This window comes from Anopheles gambiae, chromosome 2, assembly GCF_943734735.2.
Source record: "Anopheles gambiae chromosome 2, idAnoGambNW_F1_1, whole genome shotgun sequence".
Lineage (NCBI taxonomy): Eukaryota > Metazoa > Arthropoda > Insecta > Diptera > Culicidae > Anopheles > Anopheles gambiae.
The window spans coordinates 81,233,718-81,259,361 of record NC_064601.1 but is presented as its reverse complement, the minus strand read 5'-3'; the positions used below and the strand labels follow the sequence as shown (position 1 = coordinate 81,259,361).

Below are 25,644 nucleotides of genomic sequence, written 5' to 3'. Positions count from 1 at the left end.
CATTGGCGGTGTTGTTTCAACTTACTCGTTTTATTTTGTTTATGACATGATAAGCTAGATTTCAGCACCAGATGAACTGGAGTATCTCTTTTGGTCCGTGATCGTTCAGAAACATGCTCGAAATAGTCTCACGCATGCCGTTTAGTGCCTGTCTTCTGCCAATCGAACATCCTGGTGTTAATGGAGGGCGCAATAACTCAATCGAAATATTTTGGGACGGATTCATTTGTGGGTAATAAAATTGTCGTGTAATTCATACAGTAATGAAGCACCCATTTTTTTTTAATTTGATATCTTCTGTTTTGGCATAGCGATCTAGAGAAGCGGTTGGCAATCTTTATGACCGAAAGAGCTAATTTCATCGCAAATATTCATAGAGCGACATTCATTCCACGAGAAGAGACCAAATAGATAAACCATGAGTAAAAATGTGGGCAAATTCTATCAGTTATAGACATATAATCAGTTAAGAGAGGGGTCATCTCAAAATCAAAGGCTTGCGAGCGGTAGGGGAAAGCGGGGCAAAATGGGCATGTGGGGCAAAATGGGCACCCTCTATTTAAGCATTATTTGAATACAAAGATACTTTCCAATGCTCAAAATGTATTCATTAGAGTGTTCTATGAACACCATGTAAGTTTCATAACCCTTACATAACAAATAACTAAGAAAAATGCAAAATAAGGTTTAGCAGCATATTGATGTAATTTTTGCCACTTCGAAAATAAGCTTAAACGTGTGTCACAGGGATGCGTTGAAGTTTTTAATGATATATTTTTAAAGATATGATATTTCTTTACAATTTGTCTGAAGCAATCAAGGCGATTGAATTCGTATTTTTACTAATATAACAAAAAATACAAAAATGCTTCACGTGGGGCAAAATGGGCAGTTACGCTTGGGGCAAAATGGGCAAATGCTTTTGACATACGGCGCTTGGTGAGGCTATGGTGTTGTATTTGTCGCCTCAATAATGATAACAGGCACAGCTTCAAAACATTCGATTTTGTAGATTTAAACGTGTAAAAACTGTTATAATTTTGATAACATATTTTTGGAAGAATTTTAAGGGCTTTTCTGACCAGCAAATCAAAAGAAAGAACGAAAAATACATTTCATGAAACGTGCGCAAAAGCATAGACCATTACCTAAGCGCAGTTGTTGTGGCCCATATTGCCCCAGTGTTTTGACGTTTCACAGTTTGTTTACATATGCCCATTTTGCCCCAGGGCTGTGCCCATTTTACCCCGTGTGTCAAAATAGCTTCTCGTAAAACATCAACTTTTATTTTACATTATTTTATTGTTTTTAAGTTGTTTTCATTCTATGTGGCAATTTTAATCCATAGATAAATAGTGGAGGCATACAATAATGAAAGAAAAATTGTGTTTTGTGGCATATTCAAAGGAATATTCAGTAAACTGCTTAACATGCCCATTTTGCCCCGCTTTCCCCTACATCAGTAGTCTAGATAATGAAAATTATCGAGGCACTCAGGCCTAGAAATATGCTGAAAAGATTTGTTTGATGTTTTCCTATGCAGCTAAAGACCACCAAGATGTAGATCATCCAATATCAAACCATTGGACGTTTGGATCTTGTTCAGTACCAACAATATTGAGGAAGTCGGGTCGAGTCGCAGAAGGATGTAGAACACCTGTCGGTCGTTAACAGCTTCGGGAAAAGTATCCTCCAGTAAGCGTCTGTTTTGAAGCTCGAAACTGAGATTATCCCGTCTCTCCAGGCGTGGAATTGACCAAAATCTGAATATATTCTTGTCAGTTAGTGTTACGTTCGCGATTATTAATTCCGCAACGAACGTGTCAAACTGTAAATTCGCGTGGTGCGCGATCACCTCCCAAATAGCCAGCTCGTACTTTATAGCTGATTTAGGGCTGTTTAACGAAAAATCGTTCCGATGTCGTACTTTGTGGCTGATTAAAAGATAGACGGTACTTTGCGGAACTATGGAGCTTTTTAACAGGCACATGGTACTCTTTGGAACTTTGCGGCTGATTAACACTATGTGTAGGGTTCATGATGGAACTTTAAGGCTTGTTTAGAACGTGTACCGAACTTGATGGAACTTCATAGCTTTTTAATGCATGACATCGGTACAAGGTGGGTCTTGTCAAAGTGTCAAAGACAGACGCCGCCAATCATCTCATTGCTGCTGTACAAGTTAGATTAGTTCTTTGAAGAAGGGATTTTGAAGTAAGTGATTGTGATTGTACAGTAAATTGTGATACGTTTCGTGTAATTTATGAATATTAAGGATTGAAAAATAAACACATGTACACAAACAAAATAAATCCCGTTGTTTATTTCATTGATGACGCTTGCTTGAAAATAAAACACAAAGAAAAATAATCCCCGGCACCGTAGCTTAAGGAAGCTGCTTAGGCGCTATTTAGAAGGACCGCCTGGAACTTTGATGCTGTTTATCTACTGCAAAAGGCGAATTAGAGCAGCGATCTTTAGCGTGCCAAAATGAGCTGCTTAAGCAATTCTGGTTATTTGGGCTTAATCTAGAAACCGGGTACGCTGCGTGTAAAAGCGGAATAAATATTTGTCACAAATACTTACACACGGCACTCACGCGTACGTACACTTATGTACTACTTATCCTCGGAAAGAATAAACTAACACCCTAAAATTGTATGGGCTTCCGGGGGTATAAAAGGGACCAAACTTTCAATAAATAATCATTCGGATTTTGCAACTCTAAGAAACCTCTTTTTTTAATTTTGCATATTTGGATCCCGAAAGAAATCCCTCATCCCTCTTCACTCCCTTTTGCGGCATAGACTCCTCAAATTACTTGAGAGAGCAACTAGCTGGAAGGTTAATTATTGATGTTGAACGGTTGAGAAGATCGCTGTTACCCGAGCGGGTTTGATTCACAAGGCCGCATCCTTCACGTGGCCCACAGATCCGTTCGCCGTACTAAAAGTTATATTCCCATCTGGAATGATTCCTCGATAACCATGATCAACTTTTTGAATTGGGTATACAAGTTCGTTTAACAACCTTTTTATAGGACCAGCATGTTCAACAAGATCAGCGATCGGCAAAGTAGGGGAAAGCGGGGCAAAATGGGCATGTTAAGCAGTTTACTGAATATTCCTTTGAATATGCCACAAAACACAATTTTTCTTTCATTATTGTATGCCTCCACCATTTATCTATGGATTAAAATTGCCACATAGAATGAAAACAACTTAAAAACAATAAAATAATGTAAAATAAAAGTTGATGTTTTACGAGAAGCTATTTTGACACACGGGGTAAAATGGGCACAGCCCTGGGGCAAAATGGGCATATGTAAACAAACTGTGAAACGTCAAAACACTGGGGCAATATGGGCCACAACAACTGCGCTTAGGTAATGGTCTATGCTTTTGCGCACGTTTCATGAAATGTATTTTTCGTTCTTTCTTTTGATTTGCTGGTCAGAAAAGCCCTTAAAATTCTTCCAAAAATATGTTATCAAAATTATAACAGTTTTTACACGTTTAAATCTACAAAATCGAATGTTTTGAAGCTGTGCCTGTTATCATTATTGAGGCGACAAATACAACACCATAGCCTCACCAAGCGCCGTATGTCAAAAGCATTTGCCCATTTTGCCCCAAGCGTAACTGCCCATTTTGCCCCACGTGAAGCATTTTTGTATTTTTTGTTATATTAGTAAAAATACGAATTCAATCGCCTTGATTGCTTCAGACAAATTGTAAAGAAATATCATATCTTTAAAAATATATCATTAAAAACTTCAACGCATCCCTGTGACACACGTTTAAGCTTATTTTCGAAGTGGCAAAAATTACATCAATATGCTGCTAAACCTTATTTTGCATTTTTCTTAGTTATTTGTTATGTAAGGGTTATGAAACTTACATGGTGTTCATAGAACACTCTAATGAATACATTTTGAGCATTGGAAAGTATCTTTGTATTCAAATAATGCTTAAATAGAGGGTGCCCATTTTGCCCCACATGCCCATTTTGCCCCGCTTTCCCCTACTCGCTAGAGCGCACACATGACTCTGATCGGCCTCCGGGTATTGTTAGTCCAATTTCGAAGTGGGCCGTAGACGACCGGTGTAATGTTTTTGTGCTCAGACATTTCATTTTGTGGCATTTTTTCCTCCAACTTTTTGCGCCTGCACATCTTAAACAGGCCTTTTTGCTAAGCAAAGCGGGTTGAGTTCAACGGAGGTCGGAGTCATCGAGAGTCGGCCGCTGTCAGAATCATTCGGAGTCGGTCGGAATCCGGAAGACTCCGACTCCCAGTGACTCCTATCGACTCCGACTATAGGCGACTCTGGACGACTCAGGACGACTCCCAGCGATATCGGACTGCTCCAGACGATTCCAAACGACTCCGTGTAATGTTGGGCGGACCTACCATCCGGAGTCGGTTCCGAAATTTTCGGAGTCGGATCCGAATCGACTCCAGATTTTTGCCAATATTACCCATCACTAATCGTGACCCCCCTCCAGCGCTAGAGTCTTTTTACCATTTAAAATCCCTGGTTTTCCCATATTCTAGTTATGCCATTTATGCGATCTATGAATAAAAGAGTTCAACGCTTGTTCTGCCAACTTCCCCGAATTCGTGACAAACGTTCCATTTGCAGAGTGCATAGTGTAGAAGATTGATCGATTCTTTATCCGAATTTCCCGTTGTACTTCAGTTCATGGATAGCATTCTGTATTGTATCAATACTAGGTCGTCCAGAAATCTGGCAGGCACTGCGATTGGATCCTCTAATCGTATGGTTAAACTAATCTTACAGAAGGTAAACAATTTTTTTTATATAACTCCAATCTGAGTGAAGCTGTTACGGTGGCTTACTATCCTACTTCTTCCTTTCCAGTTATAAATCATGCTCATTTTCATCTTATATTCACCTTATCCGACGCTACAACCGCTTTGAAGACTTGGCCTGCTGCAAAAGTGTCCCAAACCACTCACGGTCTCGCGCCGTCGTCTACCAATTCCCGACCTTAATGACGGATGCCTCCACGCCATCTTACCACTTCAATATGGGCCTGGCATGCCACACTGTCCTTTACGAACTTTACAGCTCGTATGACTCGTCCTTGTAGAGGTTCCTCCATTGTCCTTCCTCACATCCGTGGCCGAGATTCCATGGATGTATTCCACTGAAAATAACGGCTCGGTGATCCATATCATGTTTACCTCAGTCTGATATGGATGGGGGGTGAACAGTCTGATCCGCTGTAATCACGATGAGATGAGAGTGCATGTCTAAAACAGATTAGTCGTTAAAATCGTTCCGAAATTCATTCAACAATAATATTCAACATCTTCTTTGTTCGTAATTTTATTAGCAGCACATTTGTAATTGTTTTCCCTTTATTAAAATACGCTAATGTGTATGCCCCATGTAAAAATAATATTCTGACAGATCGAAAAATTGCAATTGTTTTAGCAAATGTTTAAAAAACGGCACGGTATGGCTTTCCAGCGCCTTCAACAATAAAATTTGGTCCCATCCTTACCCTAATGTAGCCGTCGCGTGACTATGGCGCCCTTGCTTTAGTTTAGTTCTTTTCTTACAGAAACATTATTTCTACGATTTCTTCATTAGTCCCTTCATCTTCGACATGAACGTTTTCCCTTTGCGTTCAATGTGTTTCGAGTTCGCTACAACTTCATCGAATGTAGCCGAATGCCAGTACTTGGTTTGCGATTTCTCCGCTATTTTCGAGTTGAAAAGCGTATAATCAGTGCTGCCCACAGTTGCTGGTGACTTGGCCGGATGTTTCGAGGAATGCCAGTGCTCCAAAAAGTCAGCAAACATCACAGTTTCCAAAAAGCAATTCAAAAACAGTTTCATCTCTGGATTCTCGAACCGTTCCAAAAATGCAGCTTTCTGAAATGGTAAAGGAGAGATGTTGTATTGTAAACTGCAGAATAAACACACTGCCTACAAATTGTGCACTTACCTCGTATGTGTGGGGATCCAGGGTGGAAAATAATTCTACAAAAAATCTAACAAATGCACCACCAATCAGAACGCTCGCTAGCCCCTTGGAATCTTCGAATATTTTTACGAGGTCCAACGAAACGCGCAGCGGTTTCTTCAGCTCGCTCGGCAGGATGGAAAACTGTTCCTTTCTAGCCGGACGCACGGTCCGCTTGTCCAGGTTTACGTAGCACGTGTTGCCAGTTTCCCACAGCTCCTCCGGGACGGGCTGCAGCGTTCCGGCCAGCATCGGAACGGGCGCTTCGAGCATCTGCTGCAGATGCTCCGGTATCGCTGTCACCAGTATGTGCTGCCATTGGAATGGGTAGAGTATTAGCAGCAGGCCCTGCACGCAGGACGTCAGCAGCGATAGATGCTCGCTGAACAGTATCACCATCTTCTCCAGCAGCAGGCTTTCGAACACGTGGATCAGTCCGTCCGATCCGAGGCACTTGAAAATATCATACAGTTCCGTTTTCTCTAAGCGTAAATCTTTGGGACGGTTTATAGTCATGGTGATCGGCTGGGGCGTTTCTTCGCGCACCGTCGACCGCATCTCGAAGCTGACGGGTAGCGTCAGTGGCAACCGTTCGCCGGCCAGCGGCAGCTTCTGGTCGTAGAACTGCTCCATCAGCAGCTCCGGCACGCGACCATTGCCGTGCTGGCTTTCAATGCACTCCAGCAGCTTATAGAATACTTTTGGCTCGTTGTACTTGGTCACCAGGCAGTACGTAAGGGGAATGCAGAATTCCGACGACTCGGGCAGGACACGCCGGCAGAAGCCGTACAGCCGCAGCGGATAGTCGGTAAGGATGATGCAGTACTCTTGGTTGCGGTTGCGCACCAGCGCACCATTGTCGGGATAGACAAACACCTCGATCATCTTGTGCGGTTGCTTGTGTCGCGGGTATCGGCTCTTGAGGTACGGTTTGTTCTGCATAATGTCGTACCCAACGACGATGCAGTATTCGTACAGTGTTTGCGGAGGTACCGGAGAAGTGCGCTGCTCCACCGTGCTTAGCTTGTTGTAGTGCTCGATCAATCCTTTGGCATCGGCCGTTTTACACTCCGCTGGGGGAACCGGTGCACTGCCCTTGTCCACCACGTCGTACACCCGGATCGTGCCGTACTGCTGCGTGTAGTGGTTCAGCTCGGCGCAGCGGGACAGTCGTCGGAGCCGCTTTCGGTGCTCCTCGCTGACGGGTTGCTTTAACGAAATTTGTTCCCGAGACGGTGACTGATGCAGCCCTTCGGACGGTTCTTGAAACGCGGCCTCTATCAGCATATTCACGTCGTCGTAATGCTGCGACTCCGTTGCGCGAGTGTCCTCCTCTGTTCGGCGCGCCCATCTTCGCGGTGGTTTTTCGGGCGGTGGCCCTTCCGGCAGGGGTTTGTTCAGCGCCTCCCGAATGCTATCGGAGTGGTTCAGCTGCGGAACGGTGGAGCAGGCCGAACCATTACCACCGTTCATTGAACTCGTTTGGGAAGTGCTGCGGCGGAATGCTTGCGAACGCTTAATGCCGCGTCGAGCCTCCAGATCGCGAAGTGCCGTCGCCTCGTCAGCCAGCTTCTTATCGTCACGCACCGAACCTGTTCCCTTCGTTGGCCATATATGGCCGGACCGTTGCTCTTGCTGTTGCGGATGCTGCGGATGCTGCTGATGCTGGGGCGACTGGGGAGGAGGCAGATGCACCTGTTGCTTTTGCTGCTGCGTTGTTATAAGCGTCTCGAACTTGGCCGTGATGTTCTGCACCCTGCTGTTGCCGCCATCGTGGGTGCCCGGTGCCTTGGATGATTTGCTCGACATATTGAGTCACACATAGCTATTTCATTGCTGCCTTTCGTATGCGTTCACTAGAGTGGTGCACTATTTCCGCGAAACATTTCCGCAGAGAGCGAAAAGAGAAAACCCGTTTGTTGACAGAACGCTGACAGAAAATAACAACAACCGCTATCATAAAGCAAATAAAGATAAAGGTTCTGTCACGGTCGGCGAGGAGAGAAAAATAACAGCCACCTCACCTATACACACCCTGTTCAGCATTGCGTTTGACAGCGATTCGTTCCGCGAGTCGAGTGCTACGTAAATACATGTGGTAAAAAGTAGCGCAAAGTGGTGTAGTTAAGCTTTTTACCTAAAAAAGGACATCATCAAACCTTCCCCGATGGATATTAGCTGTCAGGACATCATCGGGGACATTGAAGATTTAATATCATTGGACGACCCGTCGCCGGCAGAACGATACCTCAACAAGAAGGATGTTACTGTACGCACCAAACGCGTCAAAGTACGCGCGAACCGGCCGAAAGAAACGTCCACCGTCGAAAAGCCGCTCCTGGACAGCGTTATTCCCGAGACGCAGCACATCTACATGAAGACATGGGGCTGTGCGCACAACACCTCCGACACGGAGTACATGGCGGGGCAGCTGGCACAGTACGGGTACAATCTAACGAGCGATAAAGATTCGGCCGACCTGTGGGTGCTGAACAGTTGTACGGTCAAAAATCCGTCGGAAGATACGTTTCGTAACGAAATTGAGGCGGCCCATCAAGCCGGCAAGCATGTGGTGGTGGCCGGATGTGTGCCGCAGGCCGCCCCACGTTCCGATTATCTCAAAGGGCTCAGCGTGGTCGGCGTGCAGCAGATCGATCGTGTGGCGGAAGTCGTGGAGGAAACGCTGAAGGGCCACTCGGTCCGGTTGCTGCAGGCGAAGAAGGTGGACGGTCGCAAGGTAGCCGGCCCAAAGCTGGCCCTGCCGAAGGTGCGCAAAAATCCGCTCATCGAGGTGATTCCCATCAATTCCGGCTGCCTGAACGCGTGCACCTACTGCAAGACAAAGTTTGCCCGGGCCGATCTGGTAAGCTACCCGGTGCAGGAGATAGTGGACCGGGCGCAGCAGGTATTTCAGGACGGGGTGTGCGAAATATGGCTCACGTCCGAAGACACCGGTACGTACTGGTTTTGGGTTGAAGTCGCTCGAACGGTTGATTTAATCGAACCAATTATCTGCAGGAACGTACGGGCGGGATATCGGTTCGTCGCTGCCGGAACTGCTGTGGCAGCTGGTTGAGGTAATCCCGGAAGGCTGCATGATGCGGCTCGGCATGACCAATCCGCCCTACATTCTCGAGCACTTGGACGAGATGGCGAAAATACTGTCGCATCCACGCGTCTACAGCTTCCTGCACATACCGGTGCAGAGCGGCTCGGACGCAATCCTGGGCGAAATGAGGCGCGAATACTGCGTGAAGGATTTCGAGCGCATGGTGGACTTTCTACGCGCCCAAGTACCGGGCATTACGATCGCGACCGACATCATCTGCGGGTTTCCGGGCGAAACGGAAGCGGACTTTGACGACACGCTGGCACTGTGTGAGAAGTACCAGTTCCCAAGCCTGTTCATTAATCAGTTTTTCCCCCGGCCCGGTACGCCGGCAGCGAAGATGACGAAGGTTCCGGCCAATGAGGTGAAAACGCGCACGAAACGGTTGACCGATTTGTTCCATTCGTATGAGCCGTACAAGAAATACGAGGCCGGTACGAAGCAAACGGTACTGGTTACAGAAATCTCACACGACCGGAAGCACTACGTCGGGCACAATAAGTTCTACGAGCAGATATTGCTACCAATGCACAACAACTTGCTCGGCAAGCAGGTCGAGGTAAGGGTGAGAACGTACGTTTTATCTCAGGACATTAAAATGTTCTCTCGTTTGGTTGTTTCTCTTCCTTAGGTTGAAATTACCGGATGCACCAAATTCAGCATGTTTGGCAAAGTGATACAAGGCGAGCAGGAATGGAAGAACTGTAGCAAGCGTAGTACCGCCGACGGTACGACGGTCAGCAGTCTCGTGGCCGGCGCAGAAGAGTCAAAGTATCGATCGATATTTGCTTACTTTTTCATATCGTGCAGTTTGGCGATAGTGTGCAAATACATTTTTATGTTTCTTGATTTCTAAAATCCCTTTTGCGCATGCCGCAGAACCAGTTTACGTGTATGCCTCGGGAGATATAGAAAATATAACAATGAATTTACTGCATCGCTTGATGTTTTGTGTATTTGTAAGGAGGCGAAGCCAACAAGAGCTACCACCACTTCCACTCTAGTCAATCGTCATGAAACCGTCGGCGTTTGAAAGATACACGCTCTCCTTCTTCGTACCAGCTGCAACGACAAAGTGTGGCCCGATGATGCAATTCTTTAGCACTGATCCACTCTTAATCACCGCCTTTTCGCCAACTATGCAGTTATCGATGACAACACTGAAATGTAAAAAAATGGAATTTTAAAAATCAAGCGTCGCGCATGGTCGACAATCTCCGTGCTTTACGTACGTTTCTTCCACTGTGACGCCATCCATAAGTACGCTATTGTTAATACGCGTTTTCGGCTGAACCGTGCAACCGTTCGCAATCACGTTCTGGTTGAGGGACGTCTTTTCACTGATGGTGGTCATATCGCCGACGGCACATTTTGTTATTTGCGTGGATTTGATCGAGCTGCTTTGTGACACCAGCTCACGCTCAGTAAACCCAGTCAAAGCGGGGAAAATTTCAAAAATCTGTAACGGAACCGTTGAAACGGTCATTTAGTAAAGGGAAATTTGCGCGTTATCACGATCGAAACTCACCTTCAAATTACATGACAAAAACGAACGAACGTTATTTACTCTCAATCCGAATGCTTTCGAGTCGGCAAAGTAAGCATAGCAGCGTATCGGGTGAGAAGTTGCTTTCTCTTCCTTGTTGAAAACCGATGCTTTATCGATCTTCTTATCCATTTCCGTGTACACAGCAAACTGTAAAAAAGAAACGGTACCTGGAAAGCTACAAATCCGTTTCTTCGACTTTTCGCAAACACAAATCCTACCTGAAAGATGTCGTCCACCTTCGGCTTGGCAGTGTACTCCGAGGCGCCATCGTTTTCCGGCACGGCGGGCGGTTGGAGCAGCTGCTTCTTGATGATGTGCGGCAACAGTTCGCCCTTCACCGCGGACAGCAGCTCGGTCACGGCCAGATACTCCACCACCCACTTCTTCATGATGTACACGTGCGCATCGAGCATGCTGGAGGAGATGATCATGTCCGGATTTTCCCGCAACAGATGGCCGGACAGTTTAACGGTTTCCTCGAAATCGCTCGCCGACGCCATGAACAGCACCCTGCTGGTAGCTTTGTCGTAGCCAATGATATCCTTTTCCGCTTTGTACTTCGATTTCGGCCCCGGCATCACAACGTCCTGGTCTTTGCCACTTTCGAGCAGCAGCAGCTGTACGGAGGCATCTTTTTCCCGGAACTTGGACAGCAGCGGGTACAGGTTGATTTCGATGATGGAATCGCACGACAGTACCACCACATCGGATTTAATCCTGACGAAGGGAAACATTGAAGTTAGCAACAAAACGAGCCAATCAGACGCTAGCATGGACGTACTTGTCCGATACAAGCCGCAGGGAATCGGCAGTTCCGCATTCCGAATCCGTTGGTATGGAGTAGTAGTCCAGCTTTAGCTTCAACTGCAACCGTTCCAAGCGTTGCTGTATTTCCGATTTTTCCGACTCCTGCACCACGACGATGACCTCTGTAAGCGAATCGGGTGGAATTGTTTGATAGGCCAAATAGGATATCCCTCCCCCCAAACATCCACGTACTCACCGGTGAAACCGTGTCGTTGCAGGAGCTGCAAAGGGTACCAGATCATTGGGAAGGGTCCAATCGGGAGCAAACATTTCGGTCGTCCTTCTAAAATTTCGGGCAGCCGGGTTCCCTTTCCGGCGGCCAGGACAATCGCTTGAAATTCTAGCTGCCCCATTGGCGATATTTTTCTAAGCTCGGAAAAGAGTGCAGTTTGTGCAAATCCTCGTGTTTTTGTTTTCTTTTTTTTTTTGTTATTTTCTGCGGCGATCTGTGTGATGACGTTTGCGATGCGTCAACAACCAAGATAAGTATATAAACAATCTTAGTTTATGCAAAAAATGTGGAAATAATGTGAATGGCGTTATCAATCGGCTTGATCTCTATTGATTCTAATCGCGCTAGGAAATTCCCAATTACAGTGATGGTTTACAAAACATGCACGTGTAAATCACAATCCACTGGCCGCTCGTTCGCCGGCCGCTCAGCTGATTACAATCTAACTTTTGCGCCGGCAGCTGTAAACGCACCGTGCACGGCAGCCAGTGTGGCCAGAATTTTTTTTTGCGGTTTTCGGTACGAGTATCACAATTTTATCGGTAGTTTTCGGTAGGTTTTTCAGATTTTGTCGCTGGTATGCGGTACCATTTGAAGTGTTTAGCGAGGGGTGAGAAGAAAGGGGGGGGGGCTTGCCGAGAACAGATAGCCTGCCACGATCTTAATTTGTACATATACCGGTTTTGCACCCTTTACGATCTAACTGCTAAATAGAGCAGTGACAACGCCCTTTGTTCCGAATCGAGAAAGTGTGTACAAATTCCGATTATTATTTTTCCTGTTAGTTTTTATTCGAATTAAAAGTTTCTTGCTATAATTATTATGAATACAATTTATAGAAAAGGTTAATTAAAATGATACCTTATGAAACATAATAATTCCTCTATGTTCTATTATGTTTGTGATATTCAAGGTGGAATTGTATTTGCGGCCTTCGGGTGCTGAGAATTGGTAGGCATATGAAAAATCGGTATTTCTGGTCACACTGCCCGGTGGCGCAAGAAAACCTGCTTGTATTGTCAACGTTGGTGAACGGGAACCCCAGCGCCGCTTTCACCTTGCCGTGCGGAAACCATAAGGTGGGGAGAGAACATCGCGAGCACGTTAGTTTTTCATCTGTGAAAAGTAAAATATGTCGGTAAATCCCAATGCACCCCCGAGTTCTGCCTCATCGGATAGGTGAGTAATGCTAGTACTGGCAGCGACAAAAAAACGTGCACCAGTCCTGCCCGTTTGCTGGAGTGTGTGCTTTTTACTTTTGCGTGTGCGTGTTTGTTTTGCTTTGTGCATTTGCAATTGATTTCGCAAAGGAAGTGAAAATCTTGAGTCACTAGGCGCTCGTCATGTATTGCGCTGTACGCGCGTGTTGTGTGTGTTGGCCGGTCGTTCGTTCGATACGGCAGTATGCTAATTGAGGAAACGGTTTTGAAATTGCTTCCCCGTCTCTCCGGCTTCTAGTGACGCAAGCGAGCCGAAGGAGTGCGAAACGCACGATCTGAACGCTGGATTGCACTCGAGCGACAGCGGGTACGATGCGGAAATGCCGCCGGACTGCTGTCCGGCGTCGCCGGCCACCGTCCCCTCGAAAACGGCACGCTCGAATTCGTTCGGTTCGCAGTTGCGGTCACCGAAACCGCGACGTCAGCGAACCACGTCGGTGAACCAGAACACCATTAACTCGAACGAGGCGATCATTCGCTCGAACAATCGCACGATCTACACAGCCGGCCGTCCGCCGTGGTATAATTGTGCGGGGCAGCAGGTGGAACCGTTCGTGATAGGTAGGTCGTATGGAGCGGCAGCTGCGGAAACCGGTTCCTTGGTGTCATTAGAAATGTCTCACTCTCTTTCTCTCTCTCTCTCTCTCTCTCTCTCTCTTCGTCACGCGCTTTGTACGTCGGTTCCTGTCCGCGATGCAGGTATCTGCGGCGGCAGTGCCTCGGGGAAAACTACCGTTGCGCAGAAGATCATCGAAAGTCTGGACGTGCCATGGGTGACGCTGCTGTCGATGGATTGCTTCTACAAGATACTGAACGACAAGCAGCACGAGCAGGCGAACCGGAATGAGTACAACTTTGATCACCCGGACGCCTTCGATCTGGAGCTGATGAAGGATGTGCTGCAGCGGTTGAAGGAGGGCCGTAAGGTGGAAGTTCCGGTGTACAATTTCGTTACCCATTCAAGGGAATCGCACACGGTACAGTTTGGGGATGGCGCCGGAAAAAAAAAACAAAAATCAAAAATAACCTCCGGCTCTGGGAACCAATTCTCGTTTTTAGAAAACTATGTACGGTGCAAACGTCATCATTTTCGAAGGCATCCTTACGTTCCATAGCAAGGAAATTCTTAAGATGCTGGACATGAAGGTGTTCGTCGATACCGACGCGGACATTCGGCTGGCCAGACGGCTCAAGCGGGACATCATGCAGCGCGGTCGCGATTTGGAGGGCGTACTTAAACAATATTCGACCATGGTGAAGCCGGCGTACTGCTGCTACATCGCTCCCACGATGGCACACGCCGACATCATAGTGCCACGTGGTTCGAGCAACATTGTTGCGATTCAGCTCATAGTGCAGCATGTGCATACACAGCTGCAGTTGGTAAGTGGATTGGCAAACGAGCGATAGCGATGAGTCATACATCTTCTAAACATAATCTATTCATTATCGGCTTTCCTTCCCTCCTTTTCCAGCGTGGTTTCAAGCTGAGAGAAGCGTTGGCTCATTCGTACATTGGGCAGCCGATGCCGGACTCGCTCAAGCTGCTTCCGACGACGCCGCAGATTAAAGGTCTACACACATTTATACGCAACGCGAACACAGCGCGCGATGAGTTCATATTCTATTCGAAGCGCTTGATACGGCTGGTGCTGGAGTATGCGTTGAGTTTGCTTCCGTTCCGCGACGTCGAGGTAGAAACGCCTCAGAATATGCCGTATAAAGGGAAACGCATGGCCTCGCAGAAGATCTGTGGCGTGTCGATTTTGCGCGCGGGTGAAACCATGGAGCAGGCCGTCAGCGATGTGTGCAAGCACATCCGCATCGGCAAGATTCTGATCCAGACGAATCAACTGACCGGAGAGCCCGAGGTGAGCACTCGAAATTGCTGACACACATCTGCCAGCGTTATCTTGGAACGTGTGTTTGTATTGTTTTGCTTTTCTTTTCTTTTTTATCTTTACAGCTGTACTATTTACGTCTGCCGAAAGATATCAAAGACTATCGCGTGGTGCTGATGGATGCAACGGTTGCCACTGGAGCAGCAGGTGAGTGTAATCAATGTTCATCGAACGTGTCCACGCCGATAACCGCACAGTAAGCACGTTTTTAACGATCGTTTCCCCCTTATCGCAGCAATTATGGCGATCCGTGTGCTGCTGGATCACGATGTGCCGGAGGAGAATATAATGCTGGTCTCATTGCTGATGGCAGAAATCGGGGTGCATTCTATAGCGTATGCGTTCCCCAAGGTGCAGATAGTGACATCCGCGCTTGATCCGGAGATAAACGAAAAGTTTTACGTCATACCCGGTATTGGCAATTTTGGCGATCGTTATTTTGGCACCGAACCGACCGAGCCGTCATTGTTGTACGAGTAGCACTAGCCGCAACGCAATATTGGATGGTAGTGTGGATGCACAAGCACAATATAGGGTTTTGCGATTTGTCCCAAGACCGCGGGACACTTTTACGATTTGCCGTGGTCCCCATGACTGCGGCACACTTTCTCGGGCATGAAACGTCCCGAGCTTTCCACGGTCAATGGTATTGCATCACGACGATTGGTGAAAGTGTTCCGCGGTGAACGAGATAGTTCGTAACACCCCCTGCAATTGGGGTTCCTCCGCTCGCAATCAATCCGTTCTCTTAATTGACAGAACGCTCCTGGTGCTTGGAAGCGTTTCAATGATTAGCATCTCTTCTTCAAATTAGTTATAACATTTTAATCCTTCTTGTATCCTAAGTTAAGTTGAATCTAGATTTAAAGTCCCATTTAGTTGAAATTAAGCGGAAGGATAGATTTTCAATTTCCTCCTCCGCTGCTTTGATCTATCCGTTGTTTTGTGTAATAATAAACATGTTTAAAGATGAAGATGGAAAAATATCTTCTATACTTAAAAATATTACTCATCGACCTTCGAATTTCCATTGAGTTTCAGAATGACTCATTTAAAGTAGAAAATGTAAAAAGCTAAAATACTTAATGGATCTTGACAGAAAATGCGATTGTATACACAAATAAAGGGTTAACACCAAAGGTAAGATAAGTGCTAGGCGTGCCAAACGGTAAATGATACATTGTAGAAGGTATTTTATACAAGCTAATACATGTGAATGTGTGATGGTTCGGATTTAGATTCCCAGTAGTCAAACGCGTACTATAAGGGCTATAAATAGAACAACAACGCCCTTCTAGGTAAACGTCAGAAGGCACAATTCATTCAAAAGAAACATTTTAATGCGCAGTGTTGATACATCTTGAACAGTGTTTACTAAAAAGAAAGAGGTTTGGATATAGTATTCTCACACTAACGTTTGAGAAGGCTATAAATATACCAATAACACCCTTCAAGGGAAACGTTGGACGGGGAACCATCATAAAGAAAGATGTGTACAACGCATTTTGGCGACGAATGGTCATTACAGACAGTTCATGCGGATAAACATAACTTGAATGAGGATGAGAAATGCAAAAGAGCAATGCCGAGCCCAATGACTCGTGGTTTATTTTAGATGGGGCACACCCATCTAACTTGTTGTTGGCTGTGTTTGACTATCACTATCACAGGTTTCATTTGCACTACATGGATCTTACTTCATTGCTGGATGTAATAAGTATCCAAAGTGCAGCAGTAGGAATTAGATCGGCCTGGACCAGCGATCAGCAAAGTACGGCTCGCGAGCCACATGCAGCTGTCTAGCTTGCGGCTGTTTACCTTCATACATTGTGTAGAACTTTCCAGTACTTTTAATCTTGGTTTATCAATTTTGCTCATCAAATGGAACTCTACGCGCATTTTTATAGATAATGATTCATTCGATCGAAAAACTTGTCGACCCCTGGCCTAGACAAATGGCGCAAAATGCTCACCACATTGCCCTTCTTACGCAGCAAGAACTATCATACTAACAGATATCCATATATTAACTGCAATGTAGACTTGGGTTATATATTTTCCGGTTTCTTTGCAATCATCATCTCACCAACGCTGGTGGGCTTAGTTCGGTTATCTTAAGCTGAAACGTTTCTCTGTTAAATGGGACAGACAATTGATATAAACGATAAAAACAGCAATACAGGAGTTCCTAAACTCACCTCAACTTTTTTAAACATAAGCTCACGAAGGAAACTTTCATTGTTTAGTGCTTAAAAGCCACAACTTTTAAAAGCTCTTTAAAACAAGCTTTTTAGACAGCAGGACACATAACATGCGACATACCGTATGTACAATTGTATGTACGCACAACTGCGTCAAGTGCTATTATTAAGAAGGAATTCGTCAGGGAAATTAATAGAAAAAAAAAACAAAAAACGATCATTTTCATTATTGATTTACTTAATAATTTCAATAATTTCGACATGCAATAAATTAGAAGCAATTTACATCCTATATTGAACTATGTTGGCTCTGTTGCTTGTTTCAGGCTTCATTTAACCGCAATTCACGAGGATTTACAAATATACATTTTTTACATTAAATAATGTTATTTATATATTTGTACAAAGGCATAGAACCATTATTAATTGATATTCGGCCAAAAATAGTATCTTATTATTTATTTGGATGACTGGAATGAAATATTTTTATCCTTGAAATCGATTCATATCAATTTTTATCCAAAACAGATAAGAATCACCTGTTGCTCTTTTTGGCAGTGCACTAATTTTATTTTTAAACAAACCTCAAATTGGTAGCATATTTTATGCTAGAGATATTTCTGTTCCACCACCATTTTCTGCACAACACATGTTTGCAGAGTAATTCATTAACCGACGGAGTATCCCCGGTGGCACATGTGTTCAGGCTTTCACGACCAAAAACGTACTGGAATGACTGGCGTTGTTGTTTATTTCGATGCCATGGTGTTGAGTACGGACAGCAAACAAGTTGCTTCTTGGCGCCCAGATGTAGCTCGCTGACCGGGGAAAAAACTGTTGCATGTGAAAACGACGCCACACGAACACTCTCCTGCGCCTGTGTTGTGAGGGGAAATGCTTCCATTCGGAAGGTGCTGTGGAAAAATTCTTAATCGATTGTACGGAGGGGAAACACTGGCTAGCTTGTTGCGCTATGTTGTGCAGGGTTGTCGTTTTGTATTTAGTTGTTTTTGAAGAAGAACAGAAAAACAACAATACTCCATAGCATTGGCGAAACAGGAAGAGCGAACGCCACTGTGTGCACGCTTCAACGATCTAATGGTTTGCGTGCGTTAATTGTACTGGGCATGAGTCTCGTGGGAGGTGGATTGCAACAATCTACTTTACATTTGTGTTATTGTGTTGTTAGTTTGATATAATGTGACGATAATTATTCCACTTTATTGGTTGGAGATAATTGTCAATTACGCCGAGTATGCCGACTGATCTTTGATGCTGGTCGGAGGATTTTGATGGCTGATGCTTTTGCAAACGAAGTATAATCACTCACATTTATGCTTTCAGTGCGGTTATACACAATTTGTTACGTTAGCATTTTTTTGTTCGTTATAACATGCTAACTAATGCTTGAACAAATAAAATGAATCTATTTGTATAATTTTAACAATATTGTGCATATTATCGATTGTAACCAATATCAAGAGTTGAACCGAAGCATCAATTTGATTAACAAAAACTGAAAAAATGTGATAAATTTGCAATTCCGTAACTATCATATACCTAGAATAATTTTTTTTCAATGGAAATAAAGTTATTAATATATTCAAATGGTTGTTCATCGTTATTTCAATTAATGGATTACAATTTGATATGAAATTACTGTTAAACCAAAGGATCAAAGATCTTTACTTTTGCGTTTGATACTCAATACGTTTGATACTTCAACAAATATCACATCAAACGGAACTATTTCCTAGAAAATACAATCAAACTATTGCAATGCAATCAATGCATTGTTTCATCCATAATTGAAGCAAAACATTTTTTTTTCACTATATTCTTTGAGTATTAATTCCGTAAAACAGATGCATCCTGTTTTTTACACGTTTTTATATCATGCAATGTCTAATTATTTGTATTTTGTTTATGAACCTTTTTCTAATTACATCATTGCTATAAAACCTTCATGTTGAATTATGAATTTTCACAAACAAAAACGACTGATTTATTTCACTGCTCAAGCTTGTTTATTGGTGTATTCATGCATAAATGCGCTACACTCACCAACGGAAAAGAACCAACGAGAGCAACTGCAGCGACTAACGAATGTCATTTGCTGCAACTAGATGCGAACAGGCGACATCAGGTTTTCGTTCTACCTTCCAGGATATTCCGGAAGATGTTTTTGCATCTGGACAAATTTTCCATTTCCGCCCGGTTGGGTCGCTACTCATCATTACTCGTTTTATAATTGTTGTTTTTGCGAGCTTCATTGCTATGCTTTTACAGTCAAATAGCTTCGTACGATCCTTCGGGGCAGCGAAGACAGTCGGGATGTTGGCAAAACACGGCAGTGAGCCTGTTAGTGCCAACGAGTTCCCCCGACGGTCATCAGCGTGAGATTGTTATTATTCATGAAATGATGACGACAACAGGAGCTGCAGCAGCAGCAGCAGCAACACAAGGACTTTGCAAATGAGCGGCAGGACCCAAGGTAAAGTGCGCAATGTTGTTGATGTATATTTAATTAGACCCTCTATTCTCCGGCTGCATTAGAACGCAGCATGTGCACGTCTTGGTGCAGTGTGAATTGCAAATGTCGACCCGGGTCATCTTTCCCGCTATTGCCACGCTGGTGTAGCGCATTTGACTGCGTACCTTGGCAAAGATGCTTCCCACGGTGTGCACAGGCACTGGGGCTGGTGCGTAATGAGTATGGTAATTTCACGTTAACTGACCAAATGGTAAGTCAACAGATCCATTAGTCGGTCGCATGCTTGAAGACATTTACGGTTTACAGAAGAGAGTGTCCCGTGTTATGAAGTCAAGTCATATTGCAGGGAACCATGATAAACTGAGTTCTCGCTTTGAACGCATATTAATGCATGATGTTTAGCTGAATCGAAGAGCTAAATCGAAGATGTAGTACGATCATCTTCTTCTTGGTGGACAAACGAGCATGTCGTGTGGAAAAGGCTAGGTTGTTTACAATGCTCCATGAATCTTCGTCTATAGGTACTATGTCAACTGAAATGCTCGGTATTCAAATCTCTACACTCGATCTTCGACAGTCACCAAATGTATTCATTGCTCATCTCAAACTCTTATTTTTCTCAATAAAATAATTCTTGTGATCAGACGCCGCTACGGACGGACTGTTGTCCGTATTCCGAAGAGTCTCCCGTACCGTCTCATAAGTATCGCTTTTATCTTGGACACTTATGTCTAGCAACATGTCTGGCTTTGAGCAAATGCAGCAGCAACAACAAAAACAACCGATATATAAACCTGCCCAAACGGTATCACGGCCACTGCTTCTGCTGCGTCATATTCTGCACTGTAACTATTGTTCAGCAGTGCATGTTCGTGTTCGGGCTTATTCTATGCTGATTTTGACTCGTTTTGAGTCGATAAAATAAAGTTTATTTCATACAAATTGAATAAATCATCAACTCTACGTTGAGATGACTCTATTGTACGATAGGAGTAGTAATGAAAACCTGCAAAACACAAACAACGATAGCGTACCAGAGGTGAATAACCAGTTTGGTAAAAGTCAGCTAATGGAGAAAAGCGTTTCGATGTGCTGGTTCTGGTATTAAGTCAATAGTAGATTCATTATCAACAAACCCAGCACAATATTTGCATCAATCTTTTTTGTCCTGTAAGAAGTTTATGTGTATGGCTTGTCACGATGGCTCACTGTAAATATAACTTGAACGTTTCGGTAAATTTCATAGTACAGTTTAAAGTTCTAACAATTTTGTCTTTTTGAGAAATGTATCTAGGTAAAGTAATCAAAGATAATGAAGAATAAAATGCTTCAAACGTTTGATTAGAATAGGATTTGAATGATTTGTTTTATTTCATATCTCGTCCACAGGTTGGTGTAGTCCAGGTTTGTCAAACTGGCGGTCCTTGAAGGTTTTGTATGAGGCCCTGGAAGCTATGAAGCTATGAACTCTTATTGATAAAAGTGGATATGTTTGATCGTTTCGCATTAAAAGGGAATAATGATCCCAAGTGTAGTGATCATTGCCAAAAAGTGTTCGCCACGGAATGTTTTGTTTTCGATTCCGCGCTTCCATTACATGGCCAACCAACAACGCGAGATATAATGTGATGAACCATGCTTGTCATCTCTCAGCGTAGGCATATGTAAAGTAGGGGAAGTCGGGGTTGGTTCGACACTGCGGGTAAGTTCGACACCTTGCCGTATTTGTATTTATAGAACTTTTTGAAGACAAAAAACTTATACATATTATTTATGTTTGCTGTTTCGAATATTTGAGTCACATGTCACTGATCGGAAACCTGTCAATTGTCAAAAAACAACAAAATAAACACATGGTGGTTCTGATTGACAGCCGATGTAAGTTTTTACTTCTGGGACTTAAGGAATTGTGGCGTTATTTCAACAAAATTATAGTTTCCGTGTTAATAGTGTTGTTTTATAAATACTATTGATTAGTTCTGTATCATAGGGCGTAATTTTTATATTAAACTATATAATATAAAATGTCACTTAAACTTGTGCGGCCAATGGGGGTAAATTCGACACCCCACTTGGAAGTAGTGTAATGCTTATTTGTAGCATGTTAATTTTTTTATATCGTAATTTGAAAGTGCCTGTATTGTATAAAGATGTCCCTTAACGATGTACGACAAACGTAATACAGTCTTTCCCCGAGTTACGCGACACTCGAGTTACGCGAATTCGAGTTACGCGAATTTTTTATTTTTGACAGTTCAGATGTCAAATCAGTACAATTTTCTCCATCAATTGTCAAATGAAAAATAATTAGCAATATTTCAAAATTTTAATTCACTAAAAAGTCAGAAATAACTGAATTCTCCACACCAATTGAATCAAATAAGTGATAAATTACATAAATGAACTAAATTCAATCAAAAATCATGATAAAGAAAGTATATTTTTACTGTAAAACGTGATATTCGACTTACGCGAAAATCCGAGTTACGCGAATGTCTCCGGAACGCATTATTCGCGTAACTCGGGGAAAGACTGTAATCAAGCTGAACAAACACGCAATTAAAAATACCGTAGAAGCTTTAAAATTCAAGATGTCAACAAACCTAGGAAGTTATACGGCCTCAGCACAATTTTTCGATCGAAAAAATTCGATAGGCGCTCACGTAAAACTGACAGTATAACTATTTCTTTTATACCCCTACATGAAGTTGGCCCCCCAGGTAAACATTTTTAAAAATAATTAATAAATAATTTTTTATCACCCAAAATATTGAAAAAGAACCAAAACATTTACCAACTTGCTTTTACATAACGTTTTTCAAAAACATCAACCTTGATTTATGGCATTTTTTTGATATTCGATAATTTCCGCAGCTCAATGCGTCGCGGATTTTGCCCCATGCAAAGCGGAACGATCGAATTTTTGTAGCATAGTTCATTTTGCTCGTGAGTGTCATGGTATACCAGTTTTCAAAAAGACCAGTAAAATGAACACCTTGGCGGCGAAATGAGTGTCAAATGACACCAAACTGACAGCCGGATCTATCGAATTTTTTCGATCGAAAAATTGTGCTGAGGCCGATAATTATGGAATTTAGCTATTATTCTCTCACAGAACGTTTGCCAAACTCGGACTCAAAACATGTACTTTGTATATGGTTTAGGCTTATGAAAATTAATATTTTTATGGCTTTGACCGTATTTTAGGCTGACTTTAGGCCGGGTAAACTTGACTGAAGAAAAAAATAGTCACTGGTTTGGAATCACATTGACCGATGTTCGCCTTTTGGCTTTCGAGTTGGCAGAGAAAAATAAAATTAAACACCCTTTGTTTTTATAAAAAAAAGAAAAAGATCACTGGAAGATGGCCAGGTTATTTTTTTAAAGGAATTTTAACCAATTATTCCGTAAACCAGATGCTATCGCCGCAGCTTCTACTATATGGAGTCTGGTCCGATGCTATTTGTAATGAAATTTTTGTTCTTGCTTGTAACTTCATTTTTTTGTTGTATATTTCAATAATGTTTTGTGTTAATTTTTCATAAAATTGGTACGAAATACTTTGTTGAACTTCAATGAAAACTACAGGCCATCAGAGTTTGTTATTTTAAAAGCTAAAACCAATGTGTCGAAATCACCCCCAAGGTGTCGATTTAACCCCATCATGGTGTCGAACTTACCCGCAGTCGTGACGCAACAAAAAACACACTTTTTAATTTTTATCAAAATGTTATCAAAATCAATCCAGGAACCGTAGTTTCTCGTAAGATGGTACATAATACACCAAAAAAGCTTTTTCGATGTCTACTAGTAAGTTTACATTGGCAAAAGTATTGCAATCAGAGGAAAACCTTAAGGTGTCGAAACTACCCCCAGTTCCCCTACTGCTGGGCTGGGAGCCTCTACATTAGCCAAACTGTTTAATATATTTCAAAATAACTGAAAAAACTTAACGTACCATCGGGTTCTCAAATCTTTAGCAGTTTAATATTTTAGTACAGGATTTTTTCTCATTATTATGCTGACGAGTCCCACTGACCAGCTAGCACATTTGAAGAACATTGAGCAATTGTATGTATACAGTGGAGCGCCGTTTATCCGGGTTCCTTTTATTCGGCTGTCCGTTTATCCATGCTGTTGATAAATGACAGTTCAAAACAAAAGTGACATTGCGTTTTGAGAAGGATATTAAGAAAGGTTATCAGAGCACATTGTGAGAACAAAAAACACTATATTTCAATTATTTTGGCAAAATTCAAATATTCTTATAGAAAAAACATGAAGATAGATTTTTTTATCAAAACATAAGATAAATTAAAAAAAAATAATCAGGAATTAGTAAACATTTCACTCATTATCTGTGCTATTTGCATATCCGGGCGCCCACTGTATTTATCTCTATAAATACGGGTTAAAAACCATTTTCAAACAGAACAAATCAATTGAGATCTATGGCGAATTACAATTATTCCTCTCAAAAACGTTTAACACAAACTAATATAACTAATCGCAAACTAATTTATATCTAACTTTGGATCAAATCATATGGCGTAAACATGCTACGGGGTCATGTCGGCCTATAAAGGCTATGGAGATTTTATTCAGTACCACGTAGTCAGTCTTTGCTACGGAGGACGGTCGATATGAGGGTTGAACCCATAACGGGATCGGATCAAATTATATACTAATGCTAATAATACTGATTAGGTCACACTAAAACAACACATCTAACCACAAACAAACCAAAAGCTAAACTGGAATGGATTGATATTAGTATAATATGATGGACTGAATGATTTTCATAAAAGAATAACTATCATGCCTCGTAGTGACCGTATCTTCGCTAGCAAGGAATGACTATCCGCCTGCGTGGTATTTAATAAATCTTGAAAGCCCGTGTAAGCCAGCATGACCACGTAGGTCCTTCCGTCAAAAAGAAGAAAATCTATGTTTTGCTGTTACTTATCAATAATATCCTTAGCAAAAACATCCCTTTTTTACATTACTTTTCTTGATAAACAATTACCATCCAACCAGTAAAAGGTAATTTGATTTCTCCATTTGAGACCACCAGGGAAAGTGTAGGAACAGTAATAGCTTTCAGTACACCATTACTACAACTTCTGCTCTACCAGAGATTGGTATTTCAATAGATGATGAGCTCTATCGGTTGCTCGGTAAATACACTGCCTGTTAGCTTTCACTTAATATGTTCGGAACATGAGGCATATACCCGATAACCGGACTATGGCAACTGGGTGAGATGAAGACTGTCTTTCATTTCCGGCACCGGTCTACCTCCAATTCAATGAATAGCAAATTGCGTCATACGTTAGGTGGTTGTGGTGATGTTTAGAGTGGGTGGAAGAAAACACCATGCAAATACACAACTAAAAATGTGGGCATATCTGCATATCGCCCACAATGAAAATGACAGCCGGCCAGTAGTGATTTCGCCCGGCTGGTCGTAGACCAGTATAGAAGAATAGGTAGCCAATGGTATCATTTTTCTTTCCATGTACAGTTTAAAGCTCCAAAGAGATGGGCAAACGATTCGTCAACCCACTTTCGGTGCACCTGTTGCAGCTTCACCTTGCGTATGTTTGCCCATCTGGCAATGATACGACCTAATGTAGTTCTCATCTTTCTGGGCTGGCGGTTTTCGGATGTCTAGAACATTACTAACCACACACACACACTCACACATACACCTAGAAGTACCTGGTGGTACACAAGTTCTCTCATTCGGGTTCGGGACAAGCGTGAGGTATGGGAAGCAGACGAAAACCTAGCACATCACACAACCCTACTCAATGTGCGAAATTGGTTGGGGGACCGTCTGTCGGGACGTACCGAGAGCATAAGATGAAACCGAACGTTTGCTGCCCCATTTGGTGTTTGGTCGGTCTGTGCCTCCAGAGACATGGGAGTAGCACATTTTAACCCGGGAAAGGTGAAACCGTCCCAACTTCAGCCGACCATTGTCTCAAGAGAGCACACACTATGCTGTACATACCAATTAGTGACACTGATTGTGACGGACCGACTGACCGCAGATAATACTGAAACGTAAGCCGAAAGCCTGTCGGAAAATTGGGTTTCTGGTGGTGTTTCATTTGCAGGTGTTTCTGCGT

General features: G+C 43.1%; 4 protein-coding genes across 4 annotated transcripts; 2 read left to right on the top strand and 2 right to left on the bottom strand.

Annotated features, from left to right (window-relative positions):
• Positions 1–5,338: 5,338 nt before the first annotated feature.
• LOC1274920 (DENN domain-containing protein 2D) lies at positions 5,339–7,806 on the bottom strand. The gene is made up of 2 exons (XM_314114.5): positions 5,980–7,806; positions 5,339–5,906 (listed from the first exon to the last, which is right to left on the bottom strand). The coding sequence occupies exons 1-2, from the start codon at positions 7,804–7,806 to the stop codon at positions 5,604–5,606; spliced, it is 2,130 nt and encodes a 709-aa protein (XP_314114.5). The 3' UTR covers positions 5,339–5,603.
• A 136-nt stretch (positions 7,807–7,942) lies between these two features.
• LOC1274919 (threonylcarbamoyladenosine tRNA methylthiotransferase) lies at positions 7,943–10,043 on the top strand. Its single transcript, XM_314113.5, has 3 exons — positions 7,943–8,951; positions 9,016–9,665; positions 9,738–10,043. Exons 1-3 carry the CDS (start codon positions 8,165–8,167, stop codon positions 9,960–9,962), a joined length of 1,662 nt encoding a protein of 553 aa, XP_314113.5. The 5' UTR covers positions 7,943–8,164; the 3' UTR covers positions 9,963–10,043.
• Positions 10,035–12,002, bottom strand: LOC1274918 (translation initiation factor eIF-2B subunit gamma). Its single transcript, XM_314112.5, has 6 exons — positions 11,659–12,002; positions 11,437–11,584; positions 10,874–11,372; positions 10,635–10,802; positions 10,339–10,565; positions 10,035–10,266 (listed from the first exon to the last, which is right to left on the bottom strand). The coding sequence occupies exons 1-6, from the start codon at positions 11,813–11,815 to the stop codon at positions 10,107–10,109; spliced, it is 1,359 nt and encodes a 452-aa protein (XP_314112.3). The 5' UTR covers positions 11,816–12,002; the 3' UTR covers positions 10,035–10,106.
• A 238-nt stretch (positions 12,003–12,240) lies between these two features.
• On the top strand, positions 12,241–15,818 carry LOC1274917 (uridine-cytidine kinase-like 1). The gene is made up of 7 exons (XM_558608.4): positions 12,241–12,873; positions 13,153–13,475; positions 13,614–13,891; positions 13,974–14,297; positions 14,390–14,785; positions 14,881–14,962; positions 15,051–15,818. Exons 1-7 carry the CDS (start codon positions 12,827–12,829, stop codon positions 15,293–15,295), a joined length of 1,695 nt encoding a protein of 564 aa, XP_558608.3. The 5' UTR covers positions 12,241–12,826; the 3' UTR covers positions 15,296–15,818.
• The last annotated feature ends 9,826 nt before the right edge of the window (positions 15,819–25,644 follow it).